This window comes from Aythya fuligula, chromosome 1 (assembly GCF_009819795.1).
Source record: "Aythya fuligula isolate bAytFul2 chromosome 1, bAytFul2.pri, whole genome shotgun sequence".
Classification (NCBI taxonomy): Eukaryota; Metazoa; Chordata; class Aves; order Anseriformes; family Anatidae; genus Aythya; species Aythya fuligula.
In genome coordinates this window covers 153016410-153033448 of record NC_045559.1, presented here as the reverse complement: position 1 = coordinate 153033448, position 17039 = coordinate 153016410, and the positions used below count along the sequence as shown (strand labels likewise).

Here is a 17039-nt window from a genome sequence, read left to right as displayed (position 1 = left end):
ACAAATGTCTAGGCACATACACTATTAGCTTTTCTGTGGTAAATAAGAATGTATGTATTTTAGTTATTAAAAAAAATATTTAAAGATGTCTCCAAACACATGCTGGTTAGATGGCAACCTGTCTTACAAAGGCTTTGCTTTCAGTGTGCGGCTGTTGTGGTTTAGCCCCAGCAGGAAGCTCAGCACCACAGAGTCGCTCACTCACCCTTCTCAAGAGGATGAGACAATTGGAAAGGTAAAAGTGTGAGAACTCCTGGGTTGAGAAAAAGACATTTTAACAGGTAAAGCAAAAGTCACGTGCACAAGCAGAGCCAAATGAGTCCATTTGCTGCCTCCCATCGGCAGGCAGGTGCTCAGCCACTTCCATGAAGGCAGTGCTGATCAAGTTTCTTGGCAAGACAAAGGCCATCGCTCTGAATGTCTCTGCCTTCCTCCTTCTTTACCCTAACTTTTACTGCTGAGCATGGCACCGCACGGTGTGGGACATCCCTCTGGCCAGCTGTCCTGGCTGCCCTGGTGCACCCGTAGCCTCCTTGCTGGCAGGGCAGTGTGAGAAGCTGCAAGGTCCCTGGCTCCACCCCAGCACTGCTCTACAACAACCAAAACTGTGTGCTGTCGCTGCTATTTTAATCAAAAATCCAAAACACAGCATCACACAAGCCTCTATGAAGAAAAGTAACCCTATCTCTGCTAAGACCATGACAAGTTTACAGGTCACGTATGAACTTTTAGTGTGAGAATGCTGTGCTCTGGTAGGTCACATCACCAGTTTGGGGGCAGTTTGGTGAATCCCCTGAATAATTTCGGCACGCCTGGCGGTTTGGGCAAAAGCTGGTGGTTTTGGCTATGCTCCACGTCAGTGAAAAATAAGATAATGTAAGATTGTGACACAGGGACGGCAGAATGGGTAGGTTGAACTCTAAAATTCAGGAAAAGAGGCGCTGCCTCCCTGTTTATGGCTGGGTACGGGCACGAAGCCCCCGCCCCATGAAGGAGCGGTGAGGGGGCGGCAAGGAGAGGGGCTGGGGAACTGAAGGACTTTATTGAACTACTGGCGGCGGCCATTTCAGGTTAGGGAACCCTCCGCCCGCAGCGGCGTCGCGCCGCCTCACGGCGCATGCGCCGCCGCCGTTAGGGCAGCAGGGGGGCGTGCGGCCGCCGGCCGCCCAGCCGCCCAACCTGCAGCGCGCACGCGCGCCGCCAGCACCGGCCTCACCTCCCCACGCCACCCCGGCGCCGCTTCCGCCTCGCAGGCCAATCGGCGGCGGCGCTGCCCCGCGGCGGGCCAATCAGCGGCGCCCACGACCCTCCCCGCCGCAGCAGGAGCCGCGCGGCCGGGGCTCGGCCGGCAGTGTCGCGGCGGGCGTGGGGCGGCCATGGTGTGCGCCGCCGCCTCCGCCGGGCGGCTGGGCCCCGCGCTGCCCTTCCTCATCGTGCTCCTCGACCTGCGGCACCACGGTGAGCCTCCGTCATTCCCCGGGACATTAACGGCCCTCCGGGCCTTCTCCGGCGCTGTCTGAGGGCTTCAGGGCGGTTTGACTGCGCCTCCCGGCGCCGGCTGTGCGCCCCGGGAGCTGCCAGGCCCGGTTATGCAACCGCTGGGGCCGAGTGGTGCGTTCAGAGAGCGCCCGCCTCACGGCATCGGATGGCAGCGCGGTCACAGTGTGGCAGCACCCCGGTGTGGCCCTCTGGGGCTGAGTCGCCTCTTTGGCTGTCTGCTCTGGCACAGTCAGGGGAGAAGCAGCAGCTGTGGCAGGCTGAGGGCTCTGCGTGTGGTGGTGCCAGCCTGGTCAATGCCTCTGTGGAATTACTAAAGTCACGTCGCTAATTGGGGGTGTGTCTTCTTAATGTCAGCTTAATAGAGGTGTTTTGGAGTGAAGTACTAAGTTAAGGCCCAGAACCATCACCCGTCACTTACTGAATTTACTTATATTTTACTAATCTTTTAATTCCTGAGTTCATTTTCCAGAAAATGTTCTGAAGGGGTTTAGGGATTTCGTGCTACTTCAAATGCGTTTTTTCCCCAAAATACCACAGAGGCATTAATATTTGTTTCCATTTGCATCTTGTTGTCTTGATTATAAAAGTCTGCCTTGTGCCACCTGGTTCATGGATCAGTGACAGCCTGCATGACCTTCGTACCTTACAGTCAATATCTGTGGATGTGAGTTATATCAGGCCAGTAAATGTGTTCAGTCAGAAATGTTTTGGGATACGTGGTGTCGTGGGAAGTTGCAGTTCATCCCTTCCTGTCCTGTTTCCTGAACCCTTTCCCCTTGAACTCCCTGACTCCTGCCAAAGAGCTCCCGTCTGGCACAGGCTGCCTCTTGGGAACACTTCCCCTTCGTGGCTGCTCACCCACACAAACAGGCAAAAAGAGGCAACTGGGGAGGATAGGGAAATATTGTTCCTCTTTCCCTTCTCCACTCTGAGGAAAAGGTAATAAGGAGAACAAGAAGAAATGAGTTTTAAGTACATGGTGCTCAATTCATTACTGTCAGCCCAGTAACCTCCTCGCCCCTATCCCATATGTTTCTGCCCTGAGTTTGGGAAGGTTTTTTCATCTTTCCACAAGTTCTGTGAGGAAGAAACGAGCTTTCTCTTGGCTTTTTGGTTTGCTAAGCTTTGTTTTATTTATGAACTTCGCTTGCAAACTGAGGGAGTAAAACTGCGTGGATAGAAATTGGACATATGTCAACTGGATGTGGGGAGGGGAAGGTTTTGCTGTGCCCTGAGGCCGCTTGTGAGCTTTTTTTGATCAGCCCTGAAACTGTGATTGCATGTCCACTTCTTCCTTTGCTCATTCTTATCGCTGCAAAACGTGCTGACACGCTTACAGAAGGGCCATACTAATCAGAACCATCCCAAAAGCAGGACTGCCCCTTCACGTGACAAAACAACCACTGAACTCTGTTTAAAAATAAAAGTTCAGCTCCCTTTTTGATTAACTTTAGTGGCGTGCATGTTTCTGCTTGGAAGAACATGACAGTGAAAATTGTGTTTCTGGTGCGCTGTCTTATTTTCACAGTCCCGTGACCTGGCTTGGGCATTAAATTAAAAAAAGTTGAAAATTCTTCAGGGAAAAAAAGGAAGGTATAGATAAGTGTAAAACTGTGAAGCAGTTCTGGAGTTAGAGGGCCAGAAACCCTACCAGGAAGCTCTCAGTTATTTGTAGTGCGTGTATTTAACTGGAAGGACAGGTCGGCTACACCTGTTTGTCTTCCTGTAGGGTGTCAGCACCCGGAGCAGGAAAGCAGGAGCACCTGGTTGCTCTCCGGAGCAGGTCTGTGGACTCTCTGCTCTTGGGTCAGGGAGTAGGTACCCAAAAATGTTGTGCAGAACTCCTGTGTCTGTGCTGGCAGCCCTTGGCTGTCTGCCGTGGGGTGGTTGCTTTGGAGCTGCTGTCTGCTGCCAAAATGTTAAGTGCTGTGTTTGTGAGTGAGCAGCCTGGCCATCAGGTCTGTGCACTCCTCGGTAGCTCACAGTGACACTGGCTGTTCCTGGAGATCCCTCACTGATTTGTGATGTTCAGAAACAGGTAGGGTCAAGTTTTTCCTGCTCAGTAACCCTTAACAGTCACTTCACTCGTTTCCTTTATTTGCTGGTGCTGTCTTCAATATTTTCAAGGAAAAACCTCTCTCCTGCCAGATGCGTTGTGTGGTTGCTGTGCCTTACGAGCATAACGCACGAACAGGGCGCTGAGCGCTGTAGGCACGTCCTGTAGTGGAAGCTATTCTTAGAGCAGTGCTGATGTGACTAAATGTGAAACGTGGATGCTCCGCGAGGAACTGGAGATGCTGTGAAACTTGAATGCTGTGTTTTGGGGAGCAGAAAGTGCCTCAGAGTAACCTACAGCCCCCTTACAGCATCCAACCCCACGTCTCACAACTTTTGAGAGACTTCAGATATTCATATGTGGGGAGAGGCAGGGGGCATGAAGCTCATGGGTCTTCTGTTGTTTCATTTTTTGGGGTAAATTTTGTTATTTCCCGTTAAATATTTCAGCCTGCTTGTGGTTGACGTCTGATTTGTTGCTACCACGCTCCCAAAGCCAGGGGAACTGGACTTTTTCCAAGGGCGTGTGTTTTTTTGTTTGTGCCTTACTGTTTGTTTTGGCCTTTTAAAGGACATTGGATGACTCAGTGATCAAAACTTTAAGCTAGGAAAAAAGGCAAGTGTCCATTTTTTTCCTGTAAAACAGAAATTCACGTGCAAGCTACCAAATACTGCATGTGAGAAACTTGTCAAGAAATACTTCTGTGATACTGTCAGCGAAGCTATTTATATTTATTCAGTGTTGTGCACACCCAGAATGGATTTTAAAATGCATTTTTAATAAGTTCCCCAAATGGACTGTATGAGAAATAATATTATTGTTTTAATTCCCTCTAGTTAAACAACAAAATTTGGGGGTTATTTTATAATTATTTCCATTAATTTAAAAAAGGAAATTTGTGTGACAGATATAATGCAAACCATTGAATTGAAGCCTTTGGATCCAATTGCTTGATTTATCACCAATATTTTTTTTTTTCAAAAGATAGAGCTTTTTCTGGTGGATACAGAGGACATTTTTGTCATTTTTAGCATAGACAGCTCAATAATTTTATTACAATGTGCAACTGGAAGTTATGAACTGCATTAAGGAGTAGGAAGGGAAAATAACAAGATCTTGGATGCTAAAAACTCCTAAAATGTTGATGACTTGGAGATCAGGAGTTACTGTTCCTTCATTACAAATTCTGCTTTGTTGTTTCATCACCTTTCAGGGTGAGAAGTTTTGGTATGCTTTCCTTTAATGTGCCTGGGTAGTGTAAGACTTTCATTCAGACTAAGAACCAACTTCAAAGTGCTACTGAGTTTTTGTATTGAGTTCATAGGATCGTAGTCCCACCCCCTGCCGTGGGCAGGGACACCTCCCCCCAGCCCAGGCTGCCCACAGCCCCATCCAGCCTGGCCTTGAGCACCTCCAGGGATGGGGCACCCACAGCTGCTCTGGGCAGCCTGTGCCAGGGCCTCACCACCATCACAGTGAAGAACTTCTTCCTTATATCTGATCTAAACCTGCCTTCTATGCTCAAAAACATTATTCCTTGTCTTATAGCTATACTCCCTGATGAAGAATCCCTCTCAAGTTCATTTCTGATGATTTCAGTACAAAACCTGAGTAAAAGAAATTGCTTCCTCGTAATTGTAGTTCATTGTTTTCTGAGGGTAGTGTATTTAAGGTTTTAATGTATTGATCTTGCTTAAATTTGTGCATAATGGATGCTGTCAGAAAGCTGTTTATCATGTGCATGTTTTACGTCACAAATTGACAAGTCATAGTGAAATTCTTGTGATTTAAAGAAGGCTGGAAGCAGTACAAATAAAAAAAAAAACCACCATTGCTGACTTCATATATGTACAGCAAGGACTTCAAATCAGCAGTCTTGGCAGTCTTCTTTCCCTGGAGGTTGACCAGCAGCAGTTCGTCAGTTTTGAGCTAAAACCCATCCCTTCTGAAACACACCACTCAAATACAAATTTCATACTACTTCTTAAATGGAAAGAGAATTATAGTTGTTTATATCAAAACTTGCTCTCTGGAAACATTTTGCCTTGGAAATGATAAAGATGAGAGACAAATGTGGTAGATAACCAGTCCCTGAAGTGGCCAAGAGCTCTTAGCAGAGTCCTCAAGTATCAGTAGGGTGAGAGTTTCACTCTGACATCCTTTTGGGGAGGGGAGGGCATGCTGAGAGTTCCTTAGGCTGCAGGTTGTTGTCATATGGAAAAACATCACCCCTGCTTCTGTATCAGTACCAATGTTTATATGTTGTACTATTATTGTATTTATTTGTTATAATAAGCTGCCCATTCAGAACATCACTCTTGTTTTCCTTCAAGGAGCTGAATGTGGAATAAATGCTGACGTAGAAAAGCAACTTGAAATGGGAAAGAAGTTACTGGCTGCTGGACAGCTAGCAGATGCTTTGTCTCACTTCCATGCGGCTATAGGTATGTAATTGAAGAAAGTGACATCTGCAATAAACGTTTCTGCCTTATTTATGTATTTATGCTAGCATTTGCTTCATTACTTACCCTTTCTTGCAAGTCCGTGAGTCACCAAAGTTGGGGCACCTTCATGCAGCTGCTTGGACTTCAGCAGGAGCCAGGAGAGCTGCCGTAGAATATTTATGCTTTGGTTTTAATAAAAGAAGCTGTTAAATGGACTGCACGGTACGTGAACGTGCTGTCACTGCTGTTCTGCGAGCTAGTTACATGGCAGCAGGTACATGTGGCTGCAGCACCATTTGATGAGGTGCTCCCTGTACCTAATCCCGTCGAGATCAGAATTTATCTTTGGCTCTGAAAGGCTGGGTTTATCCCCTCGTTCTTCTTCAACACCTTAAAAAAGTAAAAATAGTCTCACTTTCTTTTTTCAGTCTTGCAGTGGGCAATACCACAATGGAAATGATGCTGTAAATTGGATACATTGAAAGGGTAGCGAAGGGTACATTCACTGTCTCCCACTCTTACACTCGGCAAACGAGTACCTATTTTGGAGTTCTGCATTTGCACCAGCCTGAGAAGTTAAATGCTGCTTGTACGAATGTTAAAGGAAGGTTGGTGGCTCAAGTCCCTGAACTGAAACACAGAGGCAGACTGCAGCAGTGAAGAGCAGCGTCCATTAACACTGCAGTTCTTCAATTACACGTTTTTGTTGTTCTTTTTTTTTTGTTGTTATAACGTGTGTGTGTATGCAAGTGCAGTATTTTCCCCGTGAGAGTAGTAACACTGAGTTGTTACGCAGTAATGAGTTGCACTGCTGAGACACTTCTATTTATGCCCTGGCCTAAAAATAAAATGTAATTGAAATACGACTGGTTCCGGGCTATTAGTGTTTTCTCCTTCTCTTGCTGTGCCCTGGAAGAACCTCCTCCTGTGGGGATGGTCTCTTTGTCCTTTTGCCTCTTGTGTTGCTGCACAAGTGCTCCTGTGGGATCTGAGCAGAGCTGACGTTAGCAGCGTGGCTTATTCCTTTATTATTGGTTGGGTATAAAGATCCCGTCCATTTTTCTTCTCTGTTTTATTTTTAACTCCTCAGTTCTGTCTATTTGGTGGCACTTCTGCGAGGTTTACCTCTCTGGGTAAATGCTGACTGACGTTGCTTGTTGTTACTTCTGGCAGTCAGGATGATTATCTGATGCTGAAAGACGCTTTCTGGGTTAGCTGTTTCCTATCTTCTTTTTTCCTCTGTTTAGAAATAACATTCCTTAACTTCATCTTCCGATTTGTGGTACTATACGCATTGAGTTATGTGCAGTAAGACTTAACACTAGGTTGTTTCCTTCTCTTAAAGGTAGTAATATTTGAGTTTACTTGATGTCCATAATCGTAGTTCACAAGGTGCATACAGCATGGAGGTTGATTTTCAATAATATCATAACCCAGTGCTAGACATCAATGATTCAACAGCCAAGAGATTGTGGAAAAAGAGTGCAGATACCTTTTTCCAGAGAGATTTGGTGTTGGGGGTGGCCAGCTGTGAAGCTGCTGACCTGCCTTAAGATTTTGGGCAATACTTTGTTGTTTCATTTATTTTCAAGTTGAACTTCAGCCTCCGATGAGGCGTGGAAGAGACGTCCTTGTGTTGTTCCTCAGATGTGGGTGTTCTTGTCTACAAATCCTGGATTTTCATACATATAATTAATTGGGCAGTAAATAGTCTCTCTTACACTGTGTGGGAGCTCTAAATTACCTTTTCCTGAGAGCCTCAAGAGTAACTGAGAAGAATAAGAAGGAGAAAAAATGTTTTCAGAAGCTTATGTTTGCCTCGTGTAGGGGTATCCGTATACGCGGTAGGCTTAGGGTGTTAAAATTGGAGGATCGTGGAAGTGTGAGCAGCAGACACCATGAAATGTGGTGGCCTTGAAGTTAGGCTACAGGTTTTGGTGTAGCACCTGGTTTTGTCCCCCCTTAGGAGGGGGTGTTGGTGCCCACTTAAATATTAGAAAGAAGTTGCTGCTGTCTAAATGGATGATAGGAAGGGTTTATGCATCTGTAATGACGTTGGACTAACATATTGCTCGTTTGGGGATTATTTGTTTGCATTCTGGGTGATGGACAGGGGCTGGGAAGGAGAATAATGAATTAACGTGCTCTCAAATGCGGGCCTGCAGTTTGAGATAAAGGGTAAGTACGCAGGGACTGCTTTTTTCCTGCACAAGGCTAAAAAGATGTACATATTTCTTCTTCCAAAGTCTTAATTATTAGCAATGTACTGTGTTTCTGTAATCTCCATTGTTAAATAATTAAACCGCATTACAAATTACTCGGAACAAATGTTTTATTGATAAATGCAAATTTGTCTTTTCCAGTGGCTTAAAACTCAGGTAATATATTTTTTAGTCATTAGAGTTGAGCTGCACCCAGAGGTTCAGTTGCTCAGAGATAGTTCTGATTCCTGTTCATTCGCTTGCAGAGGGAGACTCTGATAACTACATTGCTTATTACAGAAGAGCCACAGTGTACTTAGCCATGGGGAAATCTAAAGCAGCAATTCGCGACTTGAGTAAAGTGGTGGAATTAAAGCAGGACTTCACATCCGTAAGTATTGCTGGGATTGGAAACTGAGTGGTTACAAAAAATACTTCAAAGGAGGCTGGCTTTCAGGTTTTGCTAAACAGAAATAGAAAATATGTTATCACACTAAACTTTTAAATAGGGTAAAATAATAGCAGAGGGGTATGTGCTAGAATTTGCAAGTACTCTGAGCACAGTCTGGATAGTTCCTCTGGTAGCTGATGGTTTTATTCAGAGCACGTTCCTCATGGGCTTGTACCAAGTGGTTTTCTTCTCTGTCGTGGTTGTTCCCCTCTCACCAAGGCCGTGAGAGAGCAGATGCTTCTTCTGCCCTCCTGACCAGCAGCTGAGCTGAGGCTTCTCTTCTTCACAAATTTGTAAGATTTTTCGATCAAAATCTTACAAATCACTCGTTTGTCATCTTACATAGCTTCCATTGCTCTAAAAGTTTAATGAGAGAACCCAATATTAGAATTTTAAAAATCATTTATTTCTAATGTTTTTTTTAAATCTGTGACCGCATATAATCAGGACAATGGAGTAAGGTGAACATTCACTTCATTTTGTGCAACATCTCAAATGTGTTCTTTTCAATTATGTTTAGGACTACGCTTGTTTATAAAAAAAAAAATAAATAAAAATATATATGTCTATACTTTGGTCCTCAATTATGGTGTGAAGTCATTCTTTACTGTCAGAGCCCTCTTAAGAACATTAGGAAGACAAAGAGCAGGTGGTTGTATTTCTTATTCAGCTTGTTAGCTTGTAGCAAAAAGTTTTTTTTTTCTGCTAAAGGAAACAAGTTCACTTTCATAATTTCCTGAAGACCCATGTGTAAACTGAAATAAACTGTCTCCTCTTTAATTTCAGGCAAGATTACAGCGAGGACAATTACTGCTCAAGCAAGGGAAGTTTGATGAAGCAGAGGATGACTTTAAAAACGTGGTAAGTTCTCCAACTTACCTGAATTGAAGAACGGTTTCTGGCTTTAAGTTGGCTTCTGCGCCCGGGTCTCAGCTCAGCTCAGATGCTCTAGAGAATGCGTGTGGATACCAAAGTTCAAATCTTCCCTGTCCTTTAAAGGTGTTGTAGTGAGGCTGCTTTGTATGAACAAACGATAAAGTTGGGCTGGAGAAGTGAAGTTGAAATAAGAAGGCATTGCGTGAAGTAGCACAGCACTCTGTAAAGTTTTGTTTGTGTGTGTGCCTAACAGTCTGTGATCTCTCCCTGATGACACCTGTACTAGAGAGCAGCCTTGGTTCAGAAAGGTGGCGTGGGACTCAGTACATAGTTGAACGCTGATTACCATCACCATTTTCAGGTGACAATGGGAAATGACTGTAGGCTGCATGGATCAGGCTCTCTTTCCACTGATTGCAGAGATCCTGGCCTCTTAGTTCAGTCACTGTGATGCTAAAATCACTTAATTCAGTGGCATACATCTGCATCTCTTTATCTGTGAAGGAATTCTCCAGCCTTTGTGAAAGTGTTGAAAATACTTTCTCTCTGTTATCAAAAAGTGCTTGGAGTTACCACGCAGCTATAGTTGGCTATTACTCACCTAAAACTCATGTGGGTCGCTTTTTATTTCAGTTATTTCAGTCTCATGCTGCGAAAATAAACTCTAGAACAAAATCCACTTCATCCTCAGATAACATGTGGAACTCATTTTCCTCGGTTTCACAAATTTTCTGTGAGCAGGAGGATAAATAAGATTAATTCTTGTATTTGTTTTCTCTTCAATATTTGCTAGTTTGAACAGCTTGCCTGTCCTTTATACCAAAACAAATAGAATTTGCAAGTGTAACTGGTGCTGTCGTGTTGGCTTTCTTTGTCGTGTGTGCTGGAGAAAGCAGCTCTGTGTTGCAGCTTAGAGATGCTTAAAGGAAATGTTACTCGTGAGTACATGAGACAAAACCAGAGGAGTGACTGCTGCAGTTACAGATGCAGCAGGCAGTGCTGTGTTTGCAGCAAAACAGCAGGGGTTTATCCTGGCCTCTTGCTGCTGCTTCCTCAGGAAGTTTCTCGGGGTGAGCCTGTGGTCTGCAGCTGCATGCCTGGCTGCAGTGCTGCCCTGCTTCTTGCTCTGTGGGAGAACGTCGTGCAGCTCTGGTTAACAGGACAGCTGCTGCAGTAGCAGCTATGGGATGGCAGCGTTGGTTCTGAGCTTGTGTCCGTGTCTCTCCACAGTTACTGGCTCCCTGAGTATTGCTCAATACTGCATACGGAAATGCCTCTCCATTCAACTGTTAAATAACTTGGCTTTTTTTTCTAAACCAGCTGAAATTCTGAAAAAAATAAAGATTGCTGCCTTTGTTCAGCCAAACTGTTTCAGTCTTCAGTTGAGCTTTAAATCTGGAGTAGGACAGAAGAAACTGAGAGTTTCTTCTCAGTGGTTAACTTAGATACCATATTGGTCATAAATTTTAGTGCCACTTCCCTTGGTTCTGTGAACAACATTGCTTATGCACTTCCTTAGTGATTGCAGCAAGTAGTTACAGTGTATTCGAGCAAGGTAAGAAGATACTAAAGCAATCCTTCATAATAGATTAATTTATTCATAGGGTGGATAAATTTTTATGTACACATGAGAGGATGGGAGAAAAGGAGGAAGGCTGTTAGAAATGAAGTGGCTTCTAAATTATTTTAAGACTTGGACGTTTTAAACTCTGTATCTTAGCTACCAAAAGCAACACAGGAAAGGTAAACAGTAGTCACTAAGAAACTGACTCATATCATAAATCAGCTGTCAAGAACCTCAAAGGAGTAAGTTGCAGGCTGAAATGAAAAGTCTTCCTACTTCTAGGGCAGACCCAAAGAAGTGCTAGTGGGGTCTCAGTAGCTTTTAGGCAAGGACTCAGTTTTGGTCTTGAATACCTAAAATTGCATGTTTTACCTGTGAGCTGAGTTTATAATCTCAAATTCTGCTCCTTGGCTGTGAATGTAGATGAGGACCTGATAGCTGTCCAGCATTTTAATCTGCTGGCTGGGTAGCTACCAACCAGGCTGCTGTCAGTCAGGGTAAGCACACAGCAGAGCAGCAAATGAAGGTGTCCAAACCCGGATTTAATTTACGGTGCAACTTTGGCTATCTGACATTTGTTGTACACATTCTTGAAGTCTGCAAGCAGTCACAGTAGCTGTGTCCTGGTCTGATCATGCATTTCTGCAAGCAGAAGTTAAATATCACGTAAAGATGTTGAAATACAGCACCTTCTCACCATTTATCCCTCTTCTTCACTGCAAGGGAAGTCTTAATGTGGAGAAAAACACCTGCTTTCTTTATGGTGCAGATTTGCAGAGCATTAATGTAGATGGTTGAGGACATCTATACACTTATAAAAATGATCCAGAGGGAGGTTAATTTGCTAGGTTTTTACCTTCGGTGTTATTTTTTTTCCTGAGGAAACAGTTTTCTGGATGAGATAGGCTGGCTTCACCAGAAGAAAGCCTTCTTTGAAGTAGATTGTGTTCCCTTGGATGACAGTAGATGTTATCTCGTGTTTTCACTGATGGGGATTTGTTCTTGCTTGGTCAGCTGTTGATTTTAAGGCAGGGGATCAGATTTTTAAAATGCTCTCTACTTCTGAGCTGGAGAAACCAGATCAAGGTATAGAAACTAAGGAGAGTGGTTTTAGATGAACTGCTAAAAGACAGGCTTGTAGGAGGAAGGCAGTTTGCATTTCCCTGTATGATGTTTGCATTAACAGTCAGTGTTGCTTTCCCTGCCTACCAGAAGCTGCAAGCTGTAACGAGCTGCCTGCAAATGCTGTGTTCTCACAGCGTATTTCAGAAGTTTGTCAAATCCCAGTCGAAGTGCTGAAATGCCTGTTTTCTTCCTGTCATCCCTCCATTCTTGCTTGGAGTTGTGCTCCTTGAAAGAGATGTCTGGACAGTAAGATGGAGGGAGGAAGAAAAATCTCAGGAACGGAGTAGGCTGACAGGTAAACTTCCCAGCCTGTAGCAGCAACAGTTCTCTGTACATCTTAAAAGAATCACTGAAAACTTTCTGCCAGTAAAATAGTAAACCTATACTTTAATCTGTACTTGTGGAAAGAAAAAAAAAAAAAGCCTTTAAATTATTTCTACGCAGTTTTAAAGTATGTGGGGAAGTTTCCTGAGGACCCTAAACCTCTTTAAAGTTACCTGGTTGCTGAGCAGAGCGGTTCTTCTCTTTGGATATCTCCCTTCTATCTGTCTAGCTCTTGTCAGAGTGCCCAGGATGAAACAGGGATAAAGCAGAAGTCCTTGGGTGAAAAAATTGAAAACAAAGTTACTGTTCACGGTGTTTAATAGCATTAATTTCTCCACTCCAATTTTGGTTAGCTGGTCATACGCATTAATGTCAAGTTCCTTCTGTTCTGGTGAGCAGTTCCCAAGCAATAGCAGTAAGCAGGGTGGGTTCGTGGCACATCAACACTCAAATCTAAGGCCTCAGTCCATGAAAACCCTGCAATATTTATCTTTAAGCGTGTGGTTTTTGGTGAAAATAAGGGGATAACGCTATCCTTTGATTTATGAAGGTCTTCTGAAAAGGATACAAAAGTGATTGAAGCTTTGGCTGTCCTTTGGATGTGCCTTGTAATATCGTTTGTGGCCCTGCTGATGTCCTAGAGAATGACAAGCATCCGAGTTACTGTGTAGGAGATGCAAAAACTGCAAGGATTTTTAGGACAGAACTTCTGCCACTTCTGCCTAGCCTGTTGGCAAGTGTGAAAGGGAAAAAGTTGTCAAATATATTACAGTCAGGAAAAAAAAATGGGATTTGAAATGTTCACAGTTGCATTTTGTGGCAATAAATACCTCCAAACTGAGGTGCCCTCAATGTGCTTCCGAGGGAGACAGAATTGCACAGGCACTTAAAACCTGGAAACTGAAGTTTCCACTTGCAGTTCCACTAGATGTCAGCCAAAACTAAGTGACTGAGCGCTGCATTTTTGCAGATCCTTTTTTTTTCCAATCTAGTGAAGCCTGTGGTTGTTGCAAAATATATAGAACAATACTTTTCCGTGGCTGGTTGGCCAGCATTTTGGGTGGAGGTGAAGGAGACCATCTCCTGGCACAAGTTAACCTGATCAAAGTCACCCAGCAAACTTGCGTTGGGTGTTTTGAATTTCTCTTAACCAGATTACATTAGCAGTGGATTGTTTCCACATACGTTGCTCTGTGGTAACACGATCATCTGCAGTTTCCTGAGTAAAAGGTATTTGAACACTTACTGCCTTTTTCCATCTAACATCATAGCTGTTACCTCATATGTTGCTCTGCCAGCACAGAACTTTCCTGTCTCTTCTGCAGTGCATGGATGCCTTGATCTTTGATAAAACAAACAAAAGAGGTCCCGGCCTCCCCCCAAAAAAGCTTTTCACAAGCCTACTCAATTTGCTGCTGTTGTTGTTGTAGTCAGAAGCACAGAAAAACAAGGAAAATGTTGGGGTTGAGGAACTGAATTCCTGATAGGTTTTTCCCTATTGCCCTGAGCGCAGGAAGGTAATGTGGAAGTTTCGAGTCGAGTCGAGGTGAAGTTCAGTGGAAGCCAGCCTCCTCACTGACAGTGAAGAAGAGAGAGAGAGGCACACATGCAAATGCTTTTTAAGTCTTGCTTACTGACAACAACAAAGCTATTCCCATATGCTGGCTTCTCCTTTTCTCTAAAGGAATTAGTTGCAAGTTGATTTTTTTTGATAGTGAGCAAAAGCTGCTGTAACAGATGGCTGATGCTTGTTGCTGCAACTGGAACTGCAACTCATCTAGCATTGCCATCTGAATGCAGTAAACCTCCAGGACTGCCAAGGATGCTGTGCTGGAGAGCAGTGGCTGCATTCTGGAGCATCTTCACCGCTAGCAGCGTGCTCATCCAGCTGCCCTGTGCAGAGCAGAGCTTCGAGTTGGTGCAGGGTGATGAAGGGTACAGAGGAGTAATCGAAAAGAGATTTGTTATCAGTAGCGGTGTAACAGGCTTCTGATCACTGGGCAAAAGGACAGGAAAAACTTCAAGTAAAGCAAAATGAGTGTCAAACAACTGTGTTACATTTCCAGCTTTTTCTCCTGGAGCTTAATGAAGAGGCCTTTTTTAACCTGTAAATAACATTACTGATTACAACATGAGTATAATACACTATACACTCAAACTCTTAATAATTAACTATTGATACATGATACCTGGAACACAATAACTTAACAGCTTGATTTGGAATGATAGCTTGAGGTTTCCCTTTGCTTTGACATGCCAGCTCATACTGCCTAAAATTATCTCAGATGTTTCACTCAAATGGTCTTTATTACAATCATGTAGACAAATCAGATTGTAAAATTGCTTCTCATATTCCACTGATGCTGTGCTCCAAATAAATTACAAGAAACATTGTGTGTCTAAGGAGTGCGGTTACTATGAGATAAGTTGAAATGGGAAAAGCTCATCTGTAGAAAAAGCTCTTAATTTTTGAAAGAAGATGATGCTGAGAAATCAAGGGAGAAAGTTAAGCCAGTCAGCTGGAACTAAAGAGGTCAGGACCTGGGAGAGGTTTGTGTTCTTGGAACTTCTTAAATTGCAGATGCAGAGCTCCAGATTTGAGGGAGAATGAGGATGCAAAACAGCAAGGGTTTGTAGGCAGAATTTCTGTGCTAACCAGAAGAAAAGCTTCTTGAAACATATAGTAAGAGTCAACTTACCAAGAACAAAACTTTGATCGCATCCCTCTCTCGTGCTGGGATAGAGTGTGGAGGGGGATAAAGGAGAATTTTCGGGTCTAAGTACAACTTGATTTCTGCCAGTAAAATGAAACAACTTCATAAAGGGTCAGAAAGACTTCAAATGAAGAATCGAAGACAGAGGTGTGGGACCTGGTTGTGCTTTTCATGTTGCGTTAAGGCTTTTCTCTTTCATATGCTTAGATATGAGAATTGGGAAATTTTGTTCTTTAAAGGAGTTCTGAGGGCTGATGCTGAATTACGTTAGAGACTTAAGGACAAAGTGTGAGCGTTTGAAGAGCTCGCTGATTAGAAGAAGGGAAAGGGTAACTTCAAGGGTAAAGGAGGAGAGAAAAAGTATTGGATGACTTTGAGGGCTTGGTAATTTTAATTGATGGTCTGCGTATAAAATACAAGGTAGTGCAAGTTTTGATTAAAATAAAAATCCTGGTCCAGGAGAGGAATTGCTGCGTACGATGCGTCCAATGGTGAGTGATCAAGCAGGGTGAGGGGAGGAATTAGGAGCTCTCGAACTTCTGACATCTCGTATGAAAGCTAAAAATGTCTCCGGAATTCAGAGTTGGAAACACTTCTGGAATTATAAAACTCATTTTACTTTATTTGCAGCTTTAGTCAGTTCTCCGTGGTATGATTACCAAAAAGAGATTCTGGAACAGGCAGTTCAGCCTTTCTTCTTGTTAATGTTTGCAGCTCAAATCCAATCCCAGCAATAATGAGGAAAAAGAAGCTCAGACTCAGCTGACAAAATCTGATGAGCTACAGCGCCTGCATTCCCAAGCATTATCTGCCTACCAGCAAGAGGATTATGAAGCTGCGATCTCTCTTCTTGATGAAATCTTGGCAGTAAGTGTGAAGTAAAACGATGCAGGGAAAGGGAAGAGCTCCTGTCCGACGTATTTTGGTTCAATAACTTCTTCGCTAATGTGCAAACACACGGTGTAATTGGCGTGGTTTTGCTGAGCACCACGAATCTATGCTGAGGCTGGAGAGCGCAGAGTGCTGAGTGAGCACTAGCTGCAACAAAACAAATAATGAAATAAATCATTGTTATGGTTAAAGATAAGTCTTCAACCAAGCTTTTGCTGTGGGGCAACTTTCGGATCATCTTCTGCTTTTTCCACAGCTCAGTATTCCTGAGGGGGAGGGGGGAGTTGTTCTCCAACCCAAATACAGGAGGGATAGGTGGTTTGCATCTAGATTTTTTTCTTTGCTAATACGTAGGCACTTTGTGCGTGCTAAATAGGAAGTTACATAAAGGGTGGATCATCACTGTGAAGCAGGTACCTTCTTGTCTTGAGAAAACGAAGTAACAAATTATTAAGAACATCACCAAGTAAAAAATGTGTAGAGCTATGTTCTCTAAAACCATGGTTTAAAAACAAAGGATAAGACCCAGAAGAAATTCTGTAAAATGAATTATGATAGGCAATTCCTTTTGAGTAATTATTCTTGCCATACTGTGACACTGCTACCTCTGTATAAATCTTCAAAATCCAGATATTGAGGTCAAATCTTGCTTTGCTGAAACTTACTCACATGCTTCTTCCTGGAGGACAGCTGACAGCTCGGTCCTTGCTGTTCATTTACTCCTGTTCTTTTGGGAAGATACAATAATTTATGGTTCTGGTACCCTTCCCTGGAGGCTTAGCAGACTGTCTCTGTTTAAGCAGTGCCAGGAGATTTAATTCATCTTCCTGCATGAGCTCACTGAATCACTTACAAATTCTTCAGGCCTTTGTTTTCAGTTTGGGCAGGTGCAT

At 43.6% G+C, this 17039-nt stretch overlaps 1 protein-coding gene across 1 annotated transcript in view; it reads left to right on the top strand.

Moving 5' to 3' along the window:
• The first annotated feature begins 1329 nt into the window (after window positions 1-1329).
• The window catches only part of DNAJC3 (DnaJ heat shock protein family (Hsp40) member C3), a 28669-nt gene continuing 12959 nt past the window's right edge, over window positions 1330-17039 (top strand). Inside the window, exons 1-5 of the mRNA XM_032188342.1 lie at window positions 1330-1458; window positions 5890-6000; window positions 8468-8592; window positions 9439-9513; window positions 15970-16122. Coding sequence (XP_032044233.1) covers window positions 1377-1458; window positions 5890-6000; window positions 8468-8592; window positions 9439-9513; window positions 15970-16122 — 546 coding nt within the window. The 5' untranslated portion in view covers window positions 1330-1376. The remainder of the gene's footprint in view (window positions 1459-5889; window positions 6001-8467; window positions 8593-9438; window positions 9514-15969; window positions 16123-17039) is intronic.